Here is a 22943-nt window from a genome sequence, read left to right on the forward strand (position 1 = left end):
CTGTATGAAATCCTACTGTACTGACAGCATTTTTATTTTGACTTTTTTGTATTACTCCATTAATTGGAAGTAAACACTTAAGTGGTTTCGGTTTTGTAAATAATACATACACAGATTTTATGATGACATATGTGAGTAAATCTCTATTTTTAAGTATACTTAATACATTACAAATGCTAACTGCTTTTCCCGCCCAGAAAAACTGAGCACTTTTCCCCTTTCTTCTGTAAACTCATACTGGTGTGATGTGAGGAGAGATTTATGATAAATACAGTGTACCTACCCCAAGGCTAGACAAATAGGCATTTCTAATTTTGTTACATTCCTAGTACCATAATTGAAAACCCAGAGGCTAATTCCTTATTTTATTTCTAAATTCCTTCTTTGTAGAAAATTAGAAGCTTAAACAAAGGGTGCAAGGCAAATTTAAGGATGACTTAGATGAACGTTGACCCTCGTTCACTCTTGCTGGACTGGTTGACACAAAAGGCAGTGGGACTGTTTGATCTGGCCCATAAAACCTCACCAGTGCCCTTTTCATGACAAAAATGTGCTCTTCCAACTATCCCTGAACAAATCTTTTGTCTTAAATAAATAAAAAATCCGGTATAGTTCAAGTGTAATGTAAATGGTAAAAGTAGGAGGCTGGCTTTAAAGGTGAATACTAGAAGCAGAGGTTAAGTGAAGGGCAAAGCACAACTCAGTGCGGTCCCCTCCTATATGTATATCAGTATGAATAGTGTTTTCAGGAACAAAAAGGAGGCATAAAGCTGAAAACTAGAACAGAACTGGAGTATGAAAAGGTCCTGATCAACTGAAAGGATAATGTTTGCGGTGGAGGAATATGCAAAGCTGCCAGTGTGTTCTGTAGGTGTTTAAACTTCAGAATGAAGCTCTGGCATTTGATCTTAAGAGCCATTTGTTATGAGTGCAGTCCAGTGACACAAACATACTCCTGTTACACAACATGGTACAAGAGACAACAACCAACCTGCTAGAAAATCCTTTTTTCTTTTCTCTTTGTTGTGAGAGTTTGAAAATGTCTTTTGCTATTGTTAATGGCAGGGGTTTTCAACCTTTTTCTTTCTGAGGTGCGCGCCCCCCCCCCCAAATGTTATAAACAATCAAGGGCCCAGCAGGGGATGGGGGCCAGGGAGGGAGAGGAGGTGGTGTGTGGGTGGAACTGCTCCTCTCTGGGTAAGGCACTGCAGTTTGCGGGGTGGGGGGGGGAGGGAGTGTCAGCTCTCCGTATGTCCCCTGGAGTGTCGGGGCTCTAGGATTCAGCCCTGCAACTCCCCGCAGGGCTATAAGCAGGAGTGCTGTGGCTCAGGACTCTGGGTTTCAGCCATGGGGCCCTGTGGCCCCCCTAAAGGGCTGGGGGGGCTGCGGACCCTCAGTTGAGAGCTTCTGGGTGATGTCATCCCTTGGGAAGAGGGATCAGCAACTAACTGTTCAAAGGAAAGGTCATTAAATGACTGAGGGCAGGGCTAAAAAGTAAGAAACTAACCGAGGGAATGGTTTCTGTAATAATTGAGTGAGTTATGTACCAGATTCTGTACTGTCATTATGCAACCCCATTGACTTTGGGGTTGCGCATGTGTAACTGAGAACATAATTTTGGTTCATAATGTTTACTTATTTCTGTCTCTCTTTGAGAGAGAATTTTATTGGCATATGCCTGAAAAATCTAAAGTTAATGTCATGCACATGAAGGTGTGTGTATATTGTATCATATGCTTCACTGAATGGTAATATTTTATTTGGTCAAACATAGACAGTTTGTCAGGTTTCAGAGTAACAGCCGTGTTAGTCTGTATTCGCAAAAAGAAAAGGAGTACTTGTGGCACCTTAGAGACTAACCAATTTATTTGAGCATGAGCTACAGCTCACTTCATCGGATGCATGCCGTGGAAACAGTTTGTCGTCTGTCATAATGTCAGTCTCTGGAAGTTACCTTTACAGACAGGTAGCACATAAAATTAATTGGGCATTGTGTGTGTTGCTCTAGTTAATAGTACATCAGCCTTTCAGATCTGAAATTCTCTTCCTGGGGATTTATAAATGAACAGTAGACATGACCTCTCATTAACTATAATCACTAATGACTAAAATGCTAATTTCAGAGCTTTATAAATCAAATATAAAAGTGTGGCCTGGAGGGGAAAGTAACATCCACAGGTTCTGAAAGTGAGCAGGATGCTTTGGAGAAACGTAAAGTAAATAGAAAAGGAGTACTTGTGGCACCTTAGAGAAGTACTCCTTTTCTTTTTGCGAATACAGACTAACACGGCTGTTACTCTGAAACCCGTAAAGTAAATGTGACTTTTTGTGTTGCAAGAATGCTTAGTTGTTAAATTGATGGGGTCACATAAATTCCTTGATGTAGGGTAGGTAGAAAATTCCTAAAACAGAGGATTGGAGTGAGTGTGTGTATTTTTGTCACTTTGTCAGAAGCTGAAAAAACAAGGGGTTCCCATTTAAAGTGAAATGAAATAGTCTGCTAGTCCAGTTGCTTGCATTGACAGATGCTTGTGTTGCCCACACAATCCTTGCCCCCAAATACCACTGTGATGAATATGGTATAAATGCCTAGATAGTACTTCAGCCCTTGGGTCTGAAAACTGGGGGGAGAGGGGGAGGAAACCTATAGAGCAAAGCTTTTCTGGGGTAGCACTAACTGTAAACTCCTGGTGGGGTGTCGGAGTGTGTGCATGGGGTTGTGGTGGTGAAGGTCAGATGACAGTTTACTGCAAATGCTGTTTCATTTGTTTCTTAATCATTGTTGGTTTACATGATCATTGAGACTTTTATTTTTGCAAACATTAATAAACCTGCTTTATTATTTTTCAATGATAACCAAATTAAATTCACCTAAACCCTCAAATATTGGTTTAAATTACTGGTGTTGGTTCTCTCAAAGGCTTAGGAATGCAAAGAGACAAATCAAGCCCATGAAAAGATGTGTTCTACGTGCATATCGATGGGGTCTTGGTAGGGGATGGAGATTAGCGAATAATGCTCAGTATTTCAGTCTTCATCTCATCTATTATTTATCTATTTATTTTTGTGTTAAACACTGGGATGATAATCTGGGCACCCCTACAAGGCTTTCCATTCATATTAATCCCCAAAATTAATACGAAATGCTTAAACCCATACAGTCGCTATCAGTTCCGGCCCCCAAACTTAATTATGTCATGCTAATAAATACCCTCGTCCAACCCTTATTCTGTCCTCTTAGCAAATGTCTGAAAAAATAGATAAGCTTTGTCAGTATGTCTGAGCCCTCGAGGATCATAGGGGAAAGGTGTTCGAGTCAAGGGACCTGGTGAAGAATGCCAGGCTGGCAGCTCCCTCTTCTCTGTAATGTCCTGGGAGTGCCATTTCAAATGGCTGTATTAACCAGAACTGTTGCAGTGTGGCATGGGGAGGGGTTGGTGTTTTAAGTAATTGGGTCCCCAAACATTTAAGGCTTTAATGGATCAAAACCAACACCTTCAACTCCATTCAGATGCTGATAGTCAGCCAGTGCAGTTTTTGCATCATCAGGGTTCTGTGTCCAGTGTGAGACTGTTATATTTAAAAGGCTGCTATGCTTTGGATGAATTTAATCTTCTGAATAGGCTCAACGTGTAGCTCAAAGTAATGTGTTTAGTCTGAACTTGTGGTGACAAAGACATAGATAAGTGTAAAAAGTCTGAATCTGAAACACAAGGTGACTCTAACGACAAGGCAGATGGTAAAAAAGTACTCTGACATATCTTTAACATATCTTTAACCTGGTTTCAACCTAGTCATCCTGTGGTAGTTTTAAATCTCATAATATCCCTAAATTGCAAGCTTGTTTCATAACTAATGAAGGATGATGTAATTTTTACAAATTTTTCTGGTTTATTTTCTCCTACCCAACAACCTTATTTCTGTCTTGTCTGGATTAAGTTTTAGCTGCTAGTCCTCACCCACAACGAGGGCCCTGTGCAAATCACGTGGGGTTTTTTTTTTTTAAGAAAAATCCACAACAGTAAAGGATTGAATTTCATGGAGTTTGCATGGAATGAATGTTACAAATACATTTAATCAATTTCAAGGAAGAAAATATGTACAAGATCGTGGTTTGGGGCACTTTCATGATTTCCATAGGTTCCTGTCCATGTCTTATCCAATAGATATTGGATCATTTGTTCCACTGCATTTGTTCCAGATGGTATCGTCTACTTATTGCAGGCAAAAAGAAAAGGAGTACTAGTGGCACCTTAAAGACTAACCAATTTATTTGAGCATGAGCTTTTGTGAGCTACAGCTCACTTCAACGGATGTTGCAGACAGTATACCACCAGCTTCATATGCATGTTGAACAGGAAGTGGACAGAGTAGAATCATGCTGTCCTCTATTCTGAGGGGTTCTTGGGCTGGGTGTACAATAGTTCATAATGACCACCTGGGTCCTTCCATATTAAAAGGAGTGAACCACTTCAGAGGTCCATCTGCTTTCGTTTAAGGCCTGAAACCTTGTCAATACAATAGCACCTCCATGATCGGCTATATTGAAAGCAACTGACAGAGTTAAAAATCAGTGTGGGTGAATTGCCTATTCGATTGCCAAGAGGGGATCATCCAATATCACCCACACAGGTTCTAATCCAGGCCTAGGGTTAAGGAAGTCTGAATACTGTGAATATTGCCATAGCCTTCTCTATTAGCATTTCCCCAAACTAGGAGATCAATGAGATTAGCAGCACCAAGAGTTTAATAATAGAGTAAGGGCCTCACCAATGCCTCCTTGGTAACACGCTATCAGGTATCAAGGTGCTGACAGGCTCTACCAGCAAAGAGCCCACTGTCTCACTTGGTGGTTAGCAGCCAGGAGGGATGTGAATCATAGAATATCAGGGTTGGAAGGGACCTCAGGAGGTCATCTAGTCCAACCCCCTGCTCAAAGCAGGACCGATCCTCAATTAAATCATCCCAGCCAGGGCTTTGTCAAGCCTGACCTTAAAAACTTCTAAGGAAGGAGATTCCACCACCTCCCTAGGTAACGCGTTCCAGCGTTTCACCACCCTCCTAGTGAAAAAGTTTTTCCTAATATCCAACCTAAATCTCCCCCACTGCAACTTGAGACCATTACTACTTGTCCTGTCATCTGCTACCACTGAGAACAGTCTAGATCTATCCTCTTTGGAACCTCCTTTCAGGTAGTTGAATGTTAAATGCATATGTAGAGGCCCAGAGTGCCCCCACCACTTCCAGAAATAAACTGTCACTGGTTGTAACTTGAACACAATAGATTCCACAGTTGCTGTCTTGCAGTCATGACATTGCCCTCTACCCTGGATGCAGGAGGTTTGGTCTGAATCTGAGCAATTCTAGCTGCAAAGTAGCCAGCAAGTTCTTCACAGTGAGGCTGGAATTGTTTATTTTGAAATGCTATCTCTGACACCCCAAGATTGAGGTATTCTTATTTGAGGAATTTAAAGAATAAATGTTCACTCATTCTTTCCCCCTCCCCTCTTTTCTCTCTAGATGAACACAATGATGTACAGAAGAAGACCTTTACAAAATGGATAAATGCTCGCTTTTCCAAGGTAGAAATAATTTTCAAAAATTCCAATAGAAATCAAATAAATTTCAGTTCTAGATGCCATGTTTTGTTTCAGGGCTTTTAGCATTTACTAAATTTACTTGGCTCAAAATTTTGAAGAACTGTCTCTGAAAAACATAGTAAAATGTATAATGGCAGAATATATGTTTTAAGTAAAATATTGGTAATGTCTCCTTCTCTCTCCCCCCCCTTCCCCCTCAACTAAACACACTGTATCCCCTCAAAAGTATTGCACCAATATACTCTTGTTAGTTTGTGAGAGACAATTATATATATACAGGTGTTAAGAACTACAGTTTTCTGCATGGCAGTGTCTGTTCGGTTCATAGTTTAACTCTGCATACAATATCCTGAGTGCATTAGTGTGGATTATAAAAACTAGTCTCCACTATATTGATGCTGAGTCATTTCTACTCATACAAAATAGTCAGTGAACTTCCACTCATCCACAAGGTGCTTCCAGTTTGAGTCTTGGTTATGAATTGGTGGATAATTGTTCACTCATTTTTGCACACTCCTTTGCTTTCACACTCTAACTTTCCTGTGACTTAAAACCTATTGAGGACATTGCTTCTTATTTTGGGATGGGAAAGGAAGTTGTAACATCTCACAGGGAAGAAAAGTAGCTATTTTAAACCTTGCTTTATGCCACTCTGCTGATTATGGACAAGGTTCCATCTTCAGTAAACACAATGGCCATGGGATTATTGCCTAGTTAATAGCATGAAAAGAGGAATCCAGGTTGGCCTCAGGTAAAGAACATCTCTTTCTTGGCCAGAAAGGCTACTGAAAATAGGACAACTAGTGTGGAAAGGTACATGCATGTGAAGTCCAGTGTTTGAAGATGAGTACGAGGAGACAAATTTAAAAACCTTTGTGACAATGTTGTGGGAAATGATAATATCATAGACTTCTCAAAGCTGTAGCTTGGTCTGCAGAATGTAGAGGTTTGATTACCCTCCCCTCGACTCTCCAAATTACAGTATATCATTTAAATGCAAGGTTGGTATGATTTTATTCATTTTGGTCTGAAGGTTCATTTTGGCTGATAGCTGAGATTCTTAGCTTTTAGCCAAGATAATCTTGGCCAGTGTTTTAGTTTGGGGAGAAGAGTGTGTAAGTTGAACATGCCGGACACCACCTTCTCAATGCTGCTTAATGAACAAAGGGAAAAAGCAAAAACAAGATGAGAAAAATTTGAAGCATGGTGATATTTTTCTCCCTATTTTGGGCCCCAATCAGTATGTAAACAGAAAAATTGACAATGTTATTTCATTAGCATATCACAATTCAAGTGAAAGGACAAGTGTTTTCTATTTATTCAATCTCAAGGTATAATTTTTGATGTGACATGGGCAAATGTAACTTAAAATGTCAAGCAATGAAATTAAGGGCTGGTGTGTGTGTGTGTGTGTGTATGTATGTGTATATATATGTGTGTGTATGTATGTATGTGTATATATATGTGTGTGTGTATGTATGTGTATATATATATGTGTGTGTGTGTGTGTGTGTGTGTATATGTATATATGTGTATATATATATATATATATGTATATATATATATATATAAAAAGAAATGGCACTTCACGTGACACACATTCTACCTGTGGGATTCTCTTTCACAGGAAGTAGTCTAATACTATGGCTGGATTTAGAAAAATCTGGGCAATTTCATGACCCATTAATAACACATGAAGTTATGCAAGCTCAGTTAATGGTTAGAAGATTTGTACTCTAGGGCATAAAGTGATCACCTGTATGATGCACTTCTAATTTTTTTTTCACGTTCAGCTCAAGCACTGGGTATGGCTATTTTGCACAGGCAGGGCACTAGCTTAGGAAGACTAATGCACTTGGATACTGTGGTGATGAACATGATAAAAGGTGTAGGTAGAAAGATAATATATTAGCCTAGCTTATATTTTTAAGAACCTAAGGAAATGAGACAGGAATACTTAGTAGTTGAAAGCAGTCTCATCAAAATATTGTATTTATGAAATCATTTTGGCTGCTTAAAATGTAATTTCTGTAAATCACAGTTGGATTAATTGGCACATCTCTCACGATAGAGAAATGTGAAGATGAGAGAAATTGGGTAGGTTTATGTAGTTTGTCACAGAAAATATAAATGGATATAAAACTGAGAAATTGCTTAAAGAATTTCTAACTTCAGGCTCTAGGAACTTGAACATTAATTTTACTGTAAGTACCCTTCATTTGAATGTATAAATGAGTGGAAAATAGTTTATGCTGTACTTGCTGTATAAAACAACTTAATGTACAGAGAAATAGAAAATATTGCCATTTCATAGCCACTTCAGTTTCATGCACTTTACAAATTGCTTGAACTTTAATTAAACCAATTGGAAGTAGTTTAAAAAACTTCTGTACAGTATAGAACAATGTTGTTCTTTTGTCTCGTCCATCACTCCAAGAATTACACTGGCAGTTTAATTACACCCCAATTGCACATCAATTTTTTTATAAAACAGAGTTCGTTTAAAATAGTTTAAGTGGTAAAGAAGGAAGTTAATTTACTCTGCTAAGCCTCAAACTACTGAAAGCTGTAGTATACCCAGCTTCATATGACTTCAGCAAGTCTATGAAGCTGGCACCATCAGAAGATGATCCAGCTAATTCTAAAAATCTATATACTTTAAAAATTGTACACTTTCAGGTATTGTAAGAAAAATGGGCAGAAAAATACCCCATCTTATTAATATGTACTCAACATAAAAGCTAAATGTGGAAACAATTATAAATTGCAAAAATGCTGGAAAGCTACAAACCAACACAACTAAGCCAGGGGAATCTGTTCCTTAATATTCATTTTCTATTGTGTTGTCCAATTTACTGTTAAGAGACAGGTTATAGGACTTCTGCCAATTTCCAAAAAAGACTATTCCACAAAATAATGTAACCAATTGTCAGGAAGGTTTAGAGTGAATATCTGGAAAACGTTTTTTTTAATTGCATACTGCTACTCATAGTTATACTCGGGTGTAAATGTTTATCCTTCAAATGTGTGCTCTTCGAACAATTGTTACTTCCTATCCTGTCCTTACCCCTTCTCCCTCTGTCACCTCTAATTTAATCTATGCTTATAATTAACATGTGAAAAAACTACATTAAAAGAACATTATTAGGGTTGCAAAGTCAAGCACTCAAAAATTAGGAAATGCCAGAATTAAGGTTACCTGTGCCACATCTAATTCCCCCTCCCCTCTGTTATGTGGGGTTGGGCCAGATGGCTACAGGAGAGTGATAGAAGGCAGATATATTCGCCCTAGGTTAAGTAGATCCTTTTTCCCTGGGTAAGATAACAGGAATAGTTCCAGAACAATCAGGAACTTTCTGGAAACAATTAAGGCAGACAGGCTGATTAGAACACCTGCAGCCAATCAAGAAGCTGCTAGACTCAATTAAGGTAGGCTAATCAGGGCACCTGGGTTTAACAAGGAACTCACTTCAGTTTGTGGTGTTCAATTAATGAGCAGCTATTCAATATTTTGTTCAGTGTGTGGCCCCAGTTGTTGTTTACTGTACCCTATTGAAACCCTGCTCTGAAGACTAAATTATTAATAATCCTCATGGGTTTTTCTCTGGCATCCATTAGCATGTGAGTGCTTCACACATATTAAATTTATTTTCACTATGTCCCTGTGAGATGCGGGGTGTGTGTGAGATATTATCCCCATTTCATAGATGGGAAAACTCAGATATTAGGTCAAAAGTTTGGGGTTCCCAACTTGAGACCCATAGTACCTGATTTTTCATAGTACTTATAGCACTTTATACATTCAAAGCCCAACTCCCATAAACTTCAGTTGCAGCTGTAAGTGCTCAACACTCATGGTTTGGAGCCCCCTATCTCACATGGTCTGTCTCCCCTGCAGCTTGCTGCTCCTGTTGTCGCATGTGGTTCCCCTCCTCTCTGCAGCTCCTCCCTACCCATTTTATGTGGGGACTTGCTTGTTACCTGACCCCTATGCCCCTTTGCTGTTTGCTATATAATTCTCCTGCCCTGCCTGGTCTTTCCTGCTTTTTGCTGTTTGTTTGCCTACCTCCCCTGTTGTGCCAGTTTCCCTCTTTGCCTGGCCCTCCTGGGCCCACGTTGTTGTTTAACTGCCTTCCTTAGCCCACCCAAGCCACGCTTTTTGTTGTTTGTCCCCTACCCAGACCCCTTCTGCTTACTATTTTGTCTTCTGCCCTGCCTGGCCCTGTTTGCCCCATGCACTTGTGCACTTTCTGCTCTTGTGGTCCACCTCCTGTTTCATTTGATCCCCCATTCACTGGTGCCCCTCACCTGAAGGAGCTGGTGCTTCCCCACACACTGCCTATTATGCTCCAAGCCCTCCTTCCTTTATTTTGTTAACGTTTCCTGTTTTGTTTGCCCCCCCCCCCCCCCCCGCATCCTATGTAAGCTAGTGGGGAGGAGCGGTCAGCCTCTATTTTCCCTACCCCCCACGCTTCCCTTGATCATTTCTTTCCATCCCCTGGTTGGCTGTTCCCATCATCTGACTTTGAAGGTGGACTCTGAGCAGGCTATATGCGAGTCCTTCTCTCTAGCAGCTTTGCCTTGTGTGGGGTGCGGGGCTGAGGGATGGGGACCCCTAACTATTGTTGTTGCCCCACCTAGGTTTTCTCCCCTAACTGCCCCTGTGGCAACCACCACTAGCGCCGCTGCTGATACCAGCAGGCAGAAGAAGGGACAGTACTGCCAAAACTACCGTTGCCATCAAGGGGGCCCCCATAGCTGTCGGAAAGGGCCATGGCAGGAAAAAGGGCAAGATCCCCGCCCAAAAAGCTCCTTCCGTGGCGGCAGCCACACCGTCGGTTGTGGCTCCCTGTCCCCCTGCCATCCATCCACCAGCTCTAGGGGCATTGGCTCCTCAGCACCCAGGGCCTACACACAGGTGGCTGTGGTTCCGTCTGCTGTCCCAGTGCCATCTGCTGTGGTCCCTGCACCCTCTACTGCTGCCACTGCCTCCTCTTCCCCACCCTGACCAGGAGGCATGACTTCTTTTCTGCTGGCAAGTCCCCATTCAGTTGCTGGCGGCGGTGTGTGGGGAGTTTGGAACATCCTTCCTCGTTCCCAACTAGAATGCCCTGTTGGGCCCACTTCTCTTTAGGGAAAGGCTCAGTGTTCCCCCTGCTGGGCTTTGGGGAACGTCTCGAGGGATGCTGGCCTTGCCTCCACTGGTGATCCTACCTGCCAAGTTCCCCCTCCTCCACCAGCACCAGCTGACAGTCTCACTTGGATGCCAGGGATGGTCCCATCATTGAACCCAGCCGAGTGGACAGACCCTGCTGCTGATAAAAGCCATCTGGGGTGTCTATGCAAGAGGAGGTTGCTGCAATGTCTGGGGCCTATCTCTGGGGAAGAACACCCCTTTCTCTGTTGCCCATCTTCACACCCCCTCTCTCCCCAAGTCCTGATCCCATTGCCCTTACTCCCTGGACCCAACGCCACTGGCCAGCCCCCAACACCATGGAGGACTGCGTACTGGTTACCAGGGGGAAAGCCTCAGCAAGTTGTGGGCCCAGCATCTCCCCCTCCTCGAACTAGACCGCCTCTAAAAGGCATCTAGGGTGACTGCCAATAGGGTTGCTTCTGCACGCCCTGAGAAAGTGCAGTGCGTGGAGCTGGCTGAGCAAGCTCTGGCAACAGTGGGGGTTGGTGCTGTCCCCCTCACAGAGTCCATTATGAAGGAGGCCTGAGGGAGCCCCCCACGCCTTTCTGCCATCTGTCCCCTCCTCGGGTGCCAAGGTGGAATGCTGATGTGGAGGGAACTCCTTATGTCAGGTGCGGGCCTTTGAGCGATCTTGCAACAGATCAAGGCCCTGGGTCTGAACCCTGTAGGCAGGGAAGGGGGATGGATTTTCACATGTATAGCAAAAGACACATCCCGGATGCAAAGGTAGTCATCTTGGCAAATTTCAAGTTCCTGCTCCAAAGCATGGGGGTGTTAGAGCTTCTACAAGATAATGTTTCCAGAATTGTTTAACATGGATGATGCACATTTTCCCTAGTCTTGTTTTCAGAAATGGCAGAAATATTCAACCTGAGGCAGACACCTGTCATGGAAAAATTCAGCTCAAATGGTCAAAGTTTGGCTAAGTTATAAGTAACTGAAACCCCATATTCTTACAGTTGGAAGTAGTGGGCAGCTGCAATAGGTGGTGCTATCAGCTCTGCCTATAATAACGTTAATACAAATAAATAAAAATAGTAATCGTTGATAACACCCATATGCCCCAATCAGGTTCCTGGTCCAGTTGTCTTAAAGACTGAAAAAACATACACAAATATAGTCCCTTTCCTAAAGAGCTGTTTATATGCTAAAGTACTTTTCTGAACTGGAGTTATTAGAGAGGGACGGTTTAGATCCCTGTTTTGTAAGATTATTCCCTTGTGTATGCATTTTAAAATCACAGTAGCTTTTTAAATGTTTTCTGCCATACTTATGAGACATTAATTTTGTTTTGTGACTGAAAAGTCACGTGAAATCTTCTTTCTGCTGTTACTTTTAGGTCTCTTTCAGCATTACTGCTTTTTGGTTTTCTCTCTTCCAATCTAAGGTTTGTTTTAGCACACAACAAACGCTGGGCCCCTTACCTTTTTGACATTTTGCCAAATGCACTGCAGTGTCTTGGCAAGTCTGATAAATCTGTAATTATGTTGCCTGGGCCTGCTGTTGTCTACAATTTCACATGATTTGGGGATTCTCCAGGCCAGAGACATTGCAAAAAGGATTATGTGTGTCTGATTCAGGGAGATTATGGAATGTGCAGTGTATGGATCCTGCAAAAATAGAGGTCATAACGATCTGTTAAGTTGTCTTGTCTGTCCAAGGAAATACAATCCAAGATATCTGTAGTACTTTCTCCAGTTTAATTTTTGAGTGGCTCAAGAGAAGAAACGTCTTTCATTTCCTTGGTAGAGTATTCCTTAACCTAATTATTGTTACTTTTGCAGTAGGAGACATTTTTCAAAATTCATCTAGATTCTCCTTTGCTAAATTGCATTCCATTTACCCTGAAAGATGTAACCTGGCTCAGCAAGATAGCTAGAGCCTAGCAGATTGGTGGAATATCAGCATCAGTTTGGGGACAGAACATTTCTTGTATTGGCATAAACTGTATTTATCTGAACTGATCTAAACCTTTGAAAACATTCAGGTTCAGTGTTTGGGCCTGTTCTTATTTCTTCTACTTCTACCTACTTCTTACCAGAGCTCAGAATAGTGCTCTAATCTGTTTTGTTTTTTTTTTTTTTTTTGGTAAAGTAATCTTGATATGCAAACATATCCTCATTTTTAATTTTAATATGTTGTGTGAGGATAAATGGCATTTGTCATAAAAGTAATATGAATCAATTAGTTTGCCTCTAAGTTAGGAGCTAGAAATGAAAGTAATAGTCTGCCCATTCAGTGTGATTTTATTATGTTTAATTTTGAACTGAAATATTCTTAACTAGTTAAGGGAAAAAAATCAAAAGAATAGACATTCAAAACTTACTCTTTAAAAATCCAGTTCAAGAGGATGAAGAAAGGAAGGATCTTTGTCTGTAGCATGCATGCATGAACCCAGGCGAGAAAAATGAGCAAGAATTAATAATATCTTTTATCATTTTCAGTGGGACCAGGCTCAGTATATTCGCAGGTGATCAGATAAATCATGGATTTTCTGTTGCAACATGTTTCTTACCTGCTTGTTAGATCTGAAGTTTGCTTCCATATTTTGTTTGCTTTTTTTTTCTTTTCAACATACTGTCAATAGTGTTTCTTATGTTCTGAGAGTACAGTGGCGGTATCTTTATCTTCTGTATTCCGCTCAGAATTATGCAGGTGCACCATGAGTCCAGAGATGGAGAATTTGAAAAGTGTCCGTTGGTCTGCGTGTGCGCCGTAGCTCACCTCATGTCTCTGTCCAAGGGGATGAAGGGCAGGGTGGACTGACTGCCTCTCCAGTTCCGTCTCACTGCTGCATAGTTTGGGTTGGAACCTTTAATGTCCACAGGTTCGGCTTTGCTCTACAAAATAAGAATAATCTAGTTTGTAAATAGTTTTAGCGGTTTTAATAGTTTAGTGTTCTTCTCAAAACCACATGATTCAGGAGAGACATGAAGACTCCATTCCCTCAATGTTCGGCAGGCCTTCTTGGCCTTTACCTGCAGAGAACAAAACCAATTAAAAAAATCCCTGAGAGTATTCATCACTGTAGTGGAAAGAGTGAGAGGGCACGGCATCTCTACCCAGAGAATCTCCAAATGGATCTCGGGTTTCATTCTACTCTATCAGCTATTGAACTTTCCCTCCCCTCTATCCCTCAATGGGGTAAGAGCTCATTCCACCAGAGTGCAAGCAACAACTATGGAAGCAACAACTATGGAATCTCTTCAGGAGGTCCCCCTCCTGGACATCTGTAAAGTAGCATGGCATGGACATGGCACTCCGTTCGTACGTTTTCAAGACACTATGCCCTGGGGCAGGACTCTTCTGCTGATGCCTCCTTTGGGGTGGTGATACTCCACTCAGCCCTAGCATCTATATTGGGGTGGCCAAACTTACTGATGCTCTAAGCCACATATGATAATCTTCAATAGTTCAAGAGCTGGGCGTGTCAGCCAGGGCTGGGGGCTTTAGCCCCACTCCTGCTGAAGCCCGCACCCCAGGAAATCTGCTTCCTCCAGGGTTGAAGCCCCAAGACCCTGTTCCCTGCAGGGCAGAAGCCCCTAGCCTGACTATCCTGCTTCAGGGCAGAAGCCCTGAGCTCCTGCCACCTCAGTCTGGTAGGTGAAGAATGGAGTGGTGGTGTAGGGGGCTCTGCAAACTGCATTTTGAGTGTAGAAGAGTTGCATGCGGCTTGCAAGCCTCGGTTTGGTCACCCCGATCTGTATCCTCGCACCCTCTTCCTACTTAGGTACTGCTTGTCAGTGGAATACAATAGGGAACATCACTCAAAGAGGAAGGGGAGGTAACTGGAGGTTTTCTGAAATGTGTGATCCTTACCTGTATTCCACTACCTGCCTTCTTTCCTCTCCACTTTGGATCTGACCTGAATCACGGTACAGAAGGAACTGTGGAGAGGTGGTTGGTCCTCCCCACCCTTTATTCCCTCGGACTGAGGCATGAGGTGAGCCAGTGTGCATACGTGGACCAACCGACGCTATTTTCAACTTCTCCAGCTCCGGATGCATGGTGCGCATGCGTAACAGTCTGTGAAATACAGATAGGGATCACACATCTTGTAGAACCTCCAGTTACAGTAAGTAACCTCCCTATTTCAGTTCTACAAATACTTTAACCTATATCTGTCATCTTTGTTTAATTAAACTTTGCACTATAGCTCAATGATGAATCTTCTTGCTCTTCACCTGTCTTCTGGAGACTTAATTGGTTATTTGATTGTTTTTATTTTTTAAAAAGCATCAGCATTAATGTTTAATTCTATTAGTTGCTTTTTGGTAAGAAGACCAGAAGACAGAAGACCACAAAGGGCTTAAGTATATTTAACAGGGGACTTAAGCATGGGCTTATGTCCTTTTAAAGAGAATAAGACTTAAGCATATGCTTAAATGAATCACATGCACACGTACTTTGCTAAATTGGGGCCTGAAAAATGTATTCTGTTTGTGTTCGTGTATGTTGGGCCCTGTTGTCCTCCTTTCTATTAGTCCTCCAGATATACGAAAGAAGTTTTTTCACATCTTTATTTACAGAAATATTTTCAAGTTGTGGTCTAAACTTAGAAATTGGGAAGCTACAACAGATTTTATTTGTTGACGCAATCGTGTACGTTGTACAATGACCTTTTCACTTTCTGAACTGTTTCCCACATCAAGTTCCCATGTACTGGACTCATGATTTGGCACTGGGCATGATCAAGTTATCTTTGCTTTTTATTTGGTGCCTATATTATTGAGGAGTGTAACTAAATTGCAAATGTCATTAGCATAATCTCTTTGGGGAAAAAAATTAAAACATAATAAATAGTTTGTGTTCTAGTTACTTAATTTAACTACATTGATCTCTTCCCCTGATTTAACCTCCATGCCTGCAAGACTAGAGTTGACACATGGCCATAATTTTATATGGGAATGTCCCAATTTTGACTTAACTACTTAGCATCTTATAGGGTGCACAAACTGGACAATTTTGCAGGTTAAAAAATCCCCAACCGTTTCACAAGATAATTTAGGCTATCTGGGAAAATATGGCTAAATGACTGGTTTTCAGGAGGCTGTGGATGACCTAATACTTTATTATAGTTCTTGCCAGCACTGCTTTAAACACTGGAACCTGTTGAGTCTCACCACACAGCTGGTGGAGAATTATACCTTCGCTTTTCCAGTACACGCCATTTCCCTGGTGCCCCCTAAGGTGCATCAGTATGAAGCTGACAGGGATCATGACTCTTTTATTTTGTTGCTGCTCTTCTTGCTAATGTTTCTGTAAGCAGAGGATTTTAACAGAGGCTGGATTTCTGCAGGCCGTTTTACCCCCCATGTTGACACATTGTTACTAAAATACTTTTATCACAAGCTATCCTCAATTCATTTAATGAGAAAGGAGAGCATGTTAAATTCTCTGCTACAAGAAATTCTGCTAAAAGTAACCAGGCACTACTTATTATAATGGCTTTTGTTTACAGATTTTATGATTGTGAGTTGATTTTGTTTATAAACTAAAATACATTACAAGTAAAACACAGAGTGCAAACAGTTGAGGTTGTAAAAACAAAATAAATTGCACAGTCCCTGTAACATAAAATAAACTAAGCAACAACCTAGAAAAAGGAAATTTCTTAATGAGAATTTGTGAACCCTCTTATTTCATCATAATTGAATTTGAAATATTTCTCTATTAGTAATAAATGGAAACTTAAGGATGTTTAATTGAAAAATACAGGAAGTCATTTGTTCTAATAAAACTGCACAGATTTGCAAGCTAGCAGCAGAAGCTTACGTATGTAAGTGGATTATCTGAGAGTTGTTAGTAGTATAAGACGACTTAACTTTCAGTAGGCCAGATCTTACTTTATATCATATAAATTTCAGGGAGGAGGAACACTTAGCATAGCTCCACACTGATCTAATGGTGCTACACCCTCCTTTACAAAATTCAACCCATTTGCACAACAGGTAATCCTAGATACACTGAAGGAAATTTGATTCTCTGTCTGTGACACTGACCCACATCCGCTCTGGTTGGTGAATGATGGCCAAGAGCATCTGGGCTTGCTGCTCACAGAGTGAGAGAGGGGGCTTCTTTCAAAGACTGCTGCCTACTTCCCTCCTCTAAACACGGAACAGTCTCACTGGTATGCATGAAACTGAAGCTTGAGGTAACTGACCTTGCAATTACTGACTTGTATCCAGTCAGTCAGTTCTAAGAAGGTAATTGAGAAACTAGTTGAAAGCTGTCTTAAGCTACATGTGTTCTCAGATAACCTGGTTACATGTCATATGGCTCAAAACAATATGAGTGGCACGTCTTCATATGATTAACTGGCAAACTTCCATCCTTGTTCTGCTCTGTTTCTCTGTAGTGCTTAATTCTGGCTACTGTGAGGTTCTGCTCAGAAATCTGGCAGGAGTAAACACAGCGTGTTGGTTCTGCTCCTAATTGATGAATAGTACCCAGGGTGTTTACGGTAGGCAGCAGCACCTTTGCTTATGGAGCTCTCTCATCTGGACAGTTCTTCAAAGCTTCGTTCTTTCCCTGTATTCTTCAACATCTATCTAAAAACCAGCAATGAGTGTTTTGAAATGCCGGAAAAAGATAGCTGGGTATCTGTTATTACTGTTGCAGCACCTGACTGAGATCAACTCCTGGATGAAAAATCGATGCCTAATCTCAGGCAAGATGGCAATGGTGCTTGTGCATAAAGGGAAACACTTTTTAAAAATCAGCCAATAAAACATCTCCTTCAAGAGAGCGTGTCTGAACCATCATTGTCCAAGTGGTTGTAGCCTAGAAAAAAATCCTCCTGAATTTTAGATACCCAGAGAGCAACAGCACTCAAAATGACCTCCAGCTTTCCAAGAGACTTTGGCCTATCTTGTCAGAGATAAAATGAGTCTCGGTAATCTATGCATTTATGACCTCCAGGCTTGACCAACATGCTGTATCTTAAAATGCAGCTAGTGACTGTAAAGTAAACGCCACCTGGTGAAGAGTTTAGCCAGCAACTTGTCTGCTGAACAGCACACTTCATTCAGAGCACATCCTTCAGCGCTTCCGTCACACTCACTGGCCCGTTGAGTATCCGATCAAGTTTAGAAGCCATGGGGTGAAATTCTGGGGAGAGCTACAAGGAGGCACAGCATCAAACTTGCAGCCTGAGGGAGTGGGAGTAAGGTGGCTTTGACATGAAATTATTATAGTACAGTTAAGATGAAAAAAAGTCCGTTCTTGTTCATTAAAGTAGGGATAAAAGAAATATCTAGGTTGGTTTTTTGGTCTCTGATCTAGAGCAGAGTAAATGTTTTAAGATGTTCCACTGCAGTAGTGATGAACCTGGTAGAGATATCTGATGGGATAGATGTAATCAATGGGGCTTCTCACTAGGTCATATTCTAGATTGGTTTTGTATGTGTCTTATTTCAGTCAACAGAGAGAATCTGAATGGTTCAGAGATATAACATGAGAAGGGGAAATGTGTATCAGTTAAATGACAGGTTTCAGAGTAGCAGCCGTGTTAGTCTGTATTCGCAAAAAGGAAAGGAGTACTTGTGGCACCTTAAAGACTCAAATAAATTGGTGCCACAAGTACTCCTTTCCTTTTGTCAGTTAAATGTTTTCAGCACACGGCCTAAATTTTCAAATTTCATTAGTGTTTTTGATTGCCTCAATTTTCGGATGCTTAAACTGACTCCTTAAAGAAACCAGGTTTTCAGAATTGCTGAGTGCTTACCCTTTAAAAATCAGGCTCCTTTAGGTGTCTCAAGTTGGGCACCCAACATTGAAAATTGAGTCCAATATATAAATCCTTTTTTCTCCCTCTCATGCACCTGCACTGTTCCTTCAATAATTTTTGCTGTTTTAATAGTGTCTACCGTTTAAAAGGACATTATTGACTTAAAGTGATATGCATCTACTTGCTATTATTATATGTATTACATAATGAGAGATCAGAGGAAAAATCTTTATTTTTTCTGTATGTGACTTTGTGCCTCTAACAGCACTCCTGTGTACGGTCAATTTAATCTTTCCACTTGTACAGCCATTCTGTTAGTTTCCCGTGTGTGTGTGTCTTTCACTCAGTAATAAGAGAGAACAATGAAAAAGAATAAAAATGTGTTTGTAAAGTCACAATTGTCAGGAGGATTTAGGGCCAATGTAATTTAGGGTGACCAGATGGCAACAGAAAAATATCGGGACACACTGGGACACCGTTGGCCCAGCTCCTGCTCTCCTGGGGCCCCCTGTCCCCACATCCCACCTCACCCCCCTGCCTGCTGCTGGCTTGCTGTGTCCCTCCCCACCCACCGTCCGCTCACCTCACTCCCCTGCCAGACCCTGCCTCTCGCAAGGAGACAATACAAGTAATTTGATGATAATCCCTTGAATGTGCTTTGGGTTGGCCTATAGAGAGTTCTGGCTTTTCCCTAATACACCCTCCCTTCCCCTGCCCTCCCGCTTAGCCATTTCCCCTCTCGGGTCTTTGAGCCCTGCATGGATTTGAGCAGGCTATATTGCTGGGGTGGCCAAACTTAGACAGGGCCAGCTTTAGGCCTGTGCCCCAGAATCAGGCCCCACGCTGGCACCTTTTTAAGTTTTACTCACGCGGTGGCGCTCTGGGTCTTCAGCGGCACTTTGGTGGTGGGTCCTTCACTTGCTCCGGGTCTTAGGCGGCACCTCGGCGACTGGTCCTTCAGTGCCGCCGAAGACCCGGAGCAAGTGAAGGACCGGCTGCCAAAGTGCCGCCGAAGACCTGGAGCACCACTGGGTGAGTACAAGCAGGTATTCCAGTCAGGCCCCGCACTCCCTACAGCCAGCCCTGCTTACTGACCTCTGAGCCGCATATGACAATCTTCAAAAATTTGAGCGATGGGGCGTGTCTCCTGGGGCTCGGGGCTTCAGCAGGTGCTCCCCATTGGGTAGAAGCCCCAAGATTCCTCTCCCTGATGGGCAGAAGCCCCTACTCCACCACCCTGCTGCAAGACTGAGGTCCTGAGCTCCACCCAGAGTCTGGTAGGTGGAGATGCGGGAGGGGAGCTGTTGGGGGCTCTGTGACCTACGCTTTAATGTTAAAAGAGCCGCATGTGGCTTGCGAGCCACAGTTTGGCCACCCCAGCTATACTGTGTCCAAATCACAGTATACTCTGGGAGCCTAATCATGGTAACAGGTTATTACCCCCAGGGAAGACTTTGTATCAGGATTTGGCCCTAAATATCTTGAGTCAGTTGCACAAGCAAAACCCACAGAGCACATCCCTACTGCCAACAGTCACACCCCAGCCTGTGCCCAGAGGTCCAGGCAGTGTGTTAGAAATATTTACTTTCACTGGGGAGGACTTTCTAGGAGTCTGGAATGACCCCACCACTTGTAACTTCTGAGCTCATCTCTTCAGTGTGGTGGTGTCTTTCATCACAAGTCCCACGCTCCACCTAGGCTGGGGAATCAACAAGAGGCTGAGGCAGCATGCACCCCTGAAACTTCAGATTCTACCCTCATTTACACCAGTGCAAATCTGGAGTGACTCCACTGAGGCCAGCGTGGTAACTGAAGCACCCTTGGAGCCCTCCCTCTGGAATGGAGCATTCAGAAGGAGACAGCAGGAGTTTGCTTGTCAGTCGTGATTATGGAGTCTCCTGTTGCAGTAAAATAATTCTAGGGCGGGGGCTGATTTCTGAAAACTCTGGCTCCCTTTAGAGCAGCTGTTTGTGCCCAGAGAGGCAATGTCTGGATCCCCACTGGAGGAGTCAAGGCCATGCGATTTGTGCAACTTGGGAATAGCTGGGGTCGGGGTGTTGTGGCTAACAGCTAGGCTGCTGTGTGTGGGGCACTCACACTGTGCTGAGTCAGGTGCACGCTGCTCCCCCTCCCCCCGCTCACCAGTGTGACCTGGGTAGCAGCTTAGCAGTGCTCAGCCCCCACCTTCCTTGAGTGGAATCAGCACGTGCAGAGCTCCAGCAGCCCCGCCCCAGGTGTAGTTGGGCACCTCTTCTCCCTGGCTCTGCTGTGAGCTCGGTGGGCCGGTCTGCGCATGCCCTGCTGGTGATGCTGCTGCTATTAGCTCTGTGGGGCACCTTCCTTCCCCCGCTCCCCCTGTGGAAAAACAGTGGGGAAAGAAAAGCTTGGAAACAGCTTCTGGACAGCTGCCAGCTTCTGGCAGCCCCCCCATTGAACATGGAGCCGTGTCTCATTTCAGAGCCGGCAGTTCTAGCCCTTCCACTGCATCCACAGATCCAGCCCCGGGGGACTCACTGCCTGGCTCTGGGTGCGAGCTGCCCTGCCCAGCCCTTCTTAGGGGCACCCTGAGCGCAGGGGGGACCCCGCTCCAGGGCTGTCACTCAGCCCTGGGTGCCGAGAGCCATTGGAACACTTCAGCCTGGGGGCTGGGCCAGGGGTCAGCAGCCTTCCAGGCTCAATTGGCTGGGGTGAGTTTTCCTCTCTGTTGCCACAGAGTGAGTCTTCCTGATGGCAGAGCTTTCTGGGGGTGCTGCCCCCACCCCTTAAAATAAATGTGGGACTTCAGTTAATTTTGGATCGGATTCCAAAGCTTGTTCGCCAAGAGCAAGCACGTGCCTGGTGCTTGCCTCACTCCTTCGCTGGACCTCCCTCCCCCAACCTGCCGTGAGACCCCTGAACCCTGCCTGCCTCCTCACTCCCCTGCCCGCTGCTCACCTCCTCACCTGGATATCGGGACAAACAGCATCCTGATCGTACGTCAATTGGGACGCAGGACAAAGGGTTAAATATCAGGACAGTCCCGATTTTATTGGGATGTCTGGTCACCCTAAATGGAGTATCTGAATCTACTAATTTTGACAGGTTTCAGAGTAACAGCCGTGTTAGTCTGTATTCCCAAAAAGAAAAGGAGTACTTGTGGCACCTTAGAGACTAACCAATTTATCTGAGCATAAGCTTTCGTGAGCTACAGCTCACTTCATCGGATGCATCCGATGAAGTGAGCTGTAGCTCACGAAAGCTTATGCTCAGATAAATTGGTTAGTCTCTAAGGTGCCACAAGTACTCCTTTTCTTTCTACTAATTTTGGTCTGTTAAGTAGCTTTCAAATGATAGTGTCCCTTAAAACTTCTCATCTGATTCTGTTATTTGGTGAGTAACCAGTTTTCATTATATAACCTGTTAAATTTCATAGATTCATAGATATTTAGGTCAGAAGGGACCATTATGATCATCTAGTCTGACCTCCTGCACAATGCAGGCCACAGAATTTCACCCACCACTCCTAAAAAAGACCTCACACCTATATCTGTGCTATTGAAGTCCTCAAATTGTAGTTTGAAGACCTCAAGGAGCAGAGAATCCTCCAGCAAGTGACCCGTGCCCCATGCTACAGAGGAAGGCGAAAAACCTCCAGGGCCTTCCAATCTGCCCTGGAGGAAAATTCCTTCCCGACCCCAAATATGGCGATCAGCTAAACCCTGAGCATATGGGCAAGACTCATCAGCCAGATACTACAGAAAATTCTTTCCCGGGTAACTTGGATCTTACCCCATCTAAAAACCCATCACAGGCCATTGGGCCTATTTACCATGAATATTTAATTACCAAAACCATGTTATCCCATCATACCATCTCCTCCATAAACTTATCGAGTTTAATCTTAAAGCAAGATAGATCTTTTGCCCCCACTACTTCCCTCGGAAGGCTATTCCAAAACTTCACTCCTCTGATGGTTAGAAACCTTCGTCTAATTTCTAATCTAAATTTCCTAGTGGCCAGTTTATATCCATTTGTTCTTGTGTCCACATTGGTACTGAGTTTAAATAATTCCTCTCCCTCTCTGGTATTTATCCCTCTGATATATTTATAGAGAGCAATCATATCTCCCCTCAACCTTCTTTTAGTTAGGCTAAACAAGCCAAGCTCCCTGAGTCTCTTTTCATAAGACAAGTTTTCCATTCCTCGGATCATCCTAGTAGCCCTTCTCTGTACCTGTTCCAGTTTGAATTCATCCTTCTTAAACATGGGAGACCAGAACTGCACACAGTATTCCAGGTGAGGTCTCACCAGTGCCTTATATAACGGTACTAAAACCTCCTTATCCCTACTGGAAATACCTCTCCTGATGCATCCCAGGACGACATTAGCTTTTTTAACAGCCATATCACATTGGCAGCTCATAGTCATCCTATGATCA

At 43.0% G+C, this 22943-nt stretch overlaps 1 protein-coding gene across 7 annotated transcripts in view; it reads left to right on the top strand.

Moving 5' to 3' along the window:
- The window catches only part of UTRN (utrophin), a 587482-nt gene that overhangs the window by 94285 nt on the left and 470254 nt on the right, over positions 1 to 22943 (top strand). For all 7 annotated transcript variants that reach the window (XM_073337527.1, XM_073337525.1, XM_073337526.1 and 4 more), the window contains one exon: positions 5521 to 5582. In XM_073337527.1, coding sequence (XP_073193628.1) covers positions 5521 to 5582 — 62 coding nt within the window. The remainder of the gene's footprint in view (positions 1 to 5520; positions 5583 to 22943) is intronic.

The sequence above is a fragment of the Lepidochelys kempii genome, chromosome 3 (assembly GCF_965140265.1).
Source record: "Lepidochelys kempii isolate rLepKem1 chromosome 3, rLepKem1.hap2, whole genome shotgun sequence".
Lineage (NCBI taxonomy): Eukaryota > Metazoa > Chordata > Testudines > Cheloniidae > Lepidochelys > Lepidochelys kempii.